Genomic DNA, 3,493 nt, shown 5'->3' on the forward strand with positions numbered 1-3,493 from the left:
TGCTGCAGTTCAGTGATCTCAGACGCTCACCAGCCCTCTCTCCCCAGAAGCCAGGTAAGATGCACCCAAAGAATGCTGCCTTTCCAGCAGCGAAGCGCTGCCCCGCAGACCCAGACGGGGCCAGATCCCCAGGGACAGGGAACACCAGGGGCTGAGCCACAGCAGCTGACACCTCCATCCCCAGATGGGAGCATGGAAAGAAACCCCCAGCAGGCAGAGTTCAGAGGCTGAAGCGGCACGGACACCCGAATCTGCCCCCTCATACCTTTCTCATCCACGGCTCTGTTGAGGTCGGTGTCCCACTCCACATCTTCCCACTTCCAGCCCGGAGGACACTCGATCTCATCCTTAGGCAGAACCTTCTCCCCATTCTGCGGGACACCAGGAGGAACAACGTCCACCCATCGCCCCCCTCATTGCGCAGCACCCCGGGGATCCACTCGATCCTTACCACATCGGTGTAGGCGTCAGCCATGTGGATCCACTGCCCGCCCGGCAGCCGCACCTGGTTCTCAAACACCTCCTCCACGAAGCTCAGGTGCCCCGCGTCCGCCTCGTGCAGCATCCTGCACCCAGAAGCGGTGCTCATCAATGGGGATCCCACCCTACTGCCCCCGAGCGCCCACCTCCCCAAATGGGAGCTGCAAACCTGGGGCTGTACCTTGGGTCGTCACCCAGCAGCCATACAACACCTCGACATCGCTGCGCACCAAGGATGCTCTGGGGGGTGACCTCACCCCCAACTCCACATTTTAGGGGCTCCCACCCCACGCGGTTTCGCAATAAAAACATCACTCACGTTTTCTCCGGGCAGATGAACCAATCACCGGCCCAGGTCCAGCCCGTGGAGGGCTTGAAGCTGTCCTTGGGGAGCTTGATCTTGCCGGTGACATCGGAGTATTTGGGGTAAGTCAGGCCGGTGGTGCCCCAGTTCCCCACCAGTGCCAGCTTGGTTTGATTCTCGTACTGAGATTCCAGAAGAGATGTGGTGTTAGCAGTGGGGTGAGAGGTACAAGGGGGCTGTGGGCAAGCTGGTCCAGCGAGTGGCAACCCTGCCCGTGGAGGGGGGGGAGGGAGCTTTAAGATGGGCTTTAAGGGCCCTTCCAACCCAAACCACCCCACGGTTCTAAGAAATACTTGAAGGACACGCAGGTGTGATGCTTAGGGACGTGGTTTTGTGACAGCAGTGCTGGCCCTGATGACCTCAGGGGGCTTTTCCAACCTAAAGGACTCTGTGACTCTATGAACTCGCAGCCCATCCTGAGCACCAACTCGTGGGAAGAGCCTCTCGCACCCAGCAGCCCCCAGCCCTCCTGCGGGCAGCCCCAGCTTCCACCCCCAGCAAGAGGGAGGAGGATGGGAACCCGGATCCCCCTCCACCTCACCAGTGGAATCAGCTCTTCTCTAGGTCAGAAGGGAGCCCCACAGCACCCACACCCTCACCGGGGCCCACCCCACACCCTGCCCCCTCCAGGAGGACCCACGGAGCAGGAGAACGCAGAGTGGAGGAGCCCTGCCAGATGCTCACGGTTTCAGCGAAGACGGAGAGCCTCCCCTCAGCGAATTGATTGAACTCCTTCTCGTCAACAGAGAGCCCAAACCAGAGCTGGACGCGGATCTGGGCTGGGATCCGTGGCCCCATCGCCTCCTCCTGGGGGTACTGCGGAAAGAGCGGCGCACAAAACAGGAGAGCGGTCCCAGGGAGCCGCCGCGGGGCGCACGAGGAGCTGAGCTCTGCAGGCGCGTGCAGAAAGGCCACGAACCTTCAGGAAGATGGTCTGCAGCTTGCCACAGTTCCTCCCACAGCAGCTGGGGCCACCACGGGAGTAGAGAACCTCGTGGGCCGGCACGCGGGCGTAGGCAACGCGCCTCTCGCCCCGCAGCATCCAGATCACCACGTCTGGGAGGCTGTTCTGGGGCTGCAGAGGAGTGCGGGCGTTACAGATCGACGCAGACCCCTGACCCCAAGGATTCCAGGCCCCATTGCCAGCTCCCAGCCTATAGGGCTGAGCATCCCGGCCCCGCGTCCCACCCGGGTCGTGGCTGTCCATTTGGGTTGGGAACGAAAGCAACACGAAGTGCCAGATGGAAGAACGGGCCACGACACCTCTGGGGCTCGCAGTGCGTTCAGTTGGAAGGGATCTCGGGAGACCTGTGGTCCAACCTCTTAATTTAAGATCAGCTCTGGGATGTGATGTGTAAAAGGAAGCTCAGGAAATAAAATGAGCAAGTGAATATTCCAGCTACTGCTGGAATCCTGGTTACTGCTACGCCTTCCCTACGGTGCGCGGCCACGGATCTCTTTGGCACATGAAGCCCCACTGACTTTCGGGCCTCCACATAACCTGCCACGTAAAAAGAAACCCAAATCTGCAGTGGTAAACGACCCAAAAGACACAGGAGTTACCTGAAACCCATCCTGCTGAATACTGCTCCTCAGCCTTTTATCAGCTTTCCCAACCCTGATTCTGCACGAGAAGCCCCACAGCCAAGAGCTTTGTTGGCCAGCATGACCAGAAAGGAGCAGTCAGCACTGTGAGGTGTTGGATCATCTAAGATTGGAGTTTGATAACGACTGCGGTTGGACCGAAATGACTTCCGGCTGTCAGTTGGATCAGAAGGTCTTTGGAGGACCCTTCCAACTCAGAGGACCCTATGATGATACTCCCAGACGTCACTTGATTGCTTCCTGTCCCTCCAACACACGCAGAGCACGTTCCGTGGGTGTCATTCTATTGGTGCTCTGGATTGAATCACTGTACGTCTCTCAACTCACTGCTCCCTCTCTCTTTTAGCACCAGGGCAAAACAAGCCAAGCATTGCCTCGGAAAGAGCATCACAGAACCAAACCATCTGCTCTCACCGACAGCTCCCTGGTGAAGCTTCTCTACACCGAGTGCCACCACCCCACGAAACCTCAGCCATAGGCAACGGTGGGGACTGGGACATCGCGGCGTTACCTCCTCAGCCATGGCCCGCAGCCGGCACAGCCAGTCCTCCGCCTGCTCCAGCACGGCCGGCAGGCTCAGCTCCTCGTGCTTCAGCCTCAGGGCCGCCCGCACCACCTGCTCCAGGTTGGTGCTGCGGAAGCGGTACAGGTTCTGGTCCAGGTGTGTGCTGGCCGCCTTCCCCAGCACGTCGGGCAGCGGAACGCTGCGGGCAGAGACGTGGTGTGAGCAGCAATCCTGAGCGTCACCCTCCTCCCAGAATCCAGGAGCACGGGGGGCTGGAAGGGACCTCCGCAGATCCCCCAGTCCAAGCCCCTTAATGCAGGTTCTGTTGGTCAACTATTGGTCAACTGTTTGCCAACCATTTGTCAATTGCTGGTCAACTACGGATCTGTAGTCAACCACTGGTCAACTGCTGGTCAACTTCTGGTCAATCATGAGTCAACTATTGGTCAACTGCTGGTCAACCATTGGTCAACTGCTGGTCAACTTCTGGTTAATCATTAGTCAACCATTGGTCAACTGCTGGTCAACTTCTGGTCAAT

General features: G+C 58.9%; 1 protein-coding gene across 1 annotated transcript in view; it reads right to left on the bottom strand.

The window, feature by feature from the left end:
• Positions 1–3,493, bottom strand: part of DYSF (dysferlin) — a gene marked incomplete at its 5' end in the record, with an annotated part of 55,211 nt that overhangs the window by 42,761 nt on the left and 8,957 nt on the right. The window contains 6 exons of the mRNA XM_042838305.1: positions 266–371; positions 452–566; positions 800–966; positions 1,529–1,660; positions 1,764–1,919; positions 2,961–3,153. Coding sequence (XP_042694239.1) covers positions 266–371; positions 452–566; positions 800–966; positions 1,529–1,660; positions 1,764–1,919; positions 2,961–3,153 — 869 coding nt within the window. The remainder of the gene's footprint in view (positions 1–265; positions 372–451; positions 567–799; positions 967–1,528; positions 1,661–1,763; positions 1,920–2,960; positions 3,154–3,493) is intronic.

The sequence above is a fragment of the Centrocercus urophasianus genome, unplaced genomic scaffold, assembly GCF_019232065.1.
Source record: "Centrocercus urophasianus isolate 14NV4802_14NV808 unplaced genomic scaffold, USGS_Curo_1.0 seq_754, whole genome shotgun sequence".
In the NCBI taxonomy this organism is placed as follows: Eukaryota; Metazoa; Chordata; class Aves; order Galliformes; family Phasianidae; genus Centrocercus; species Centrocercus urophasianus.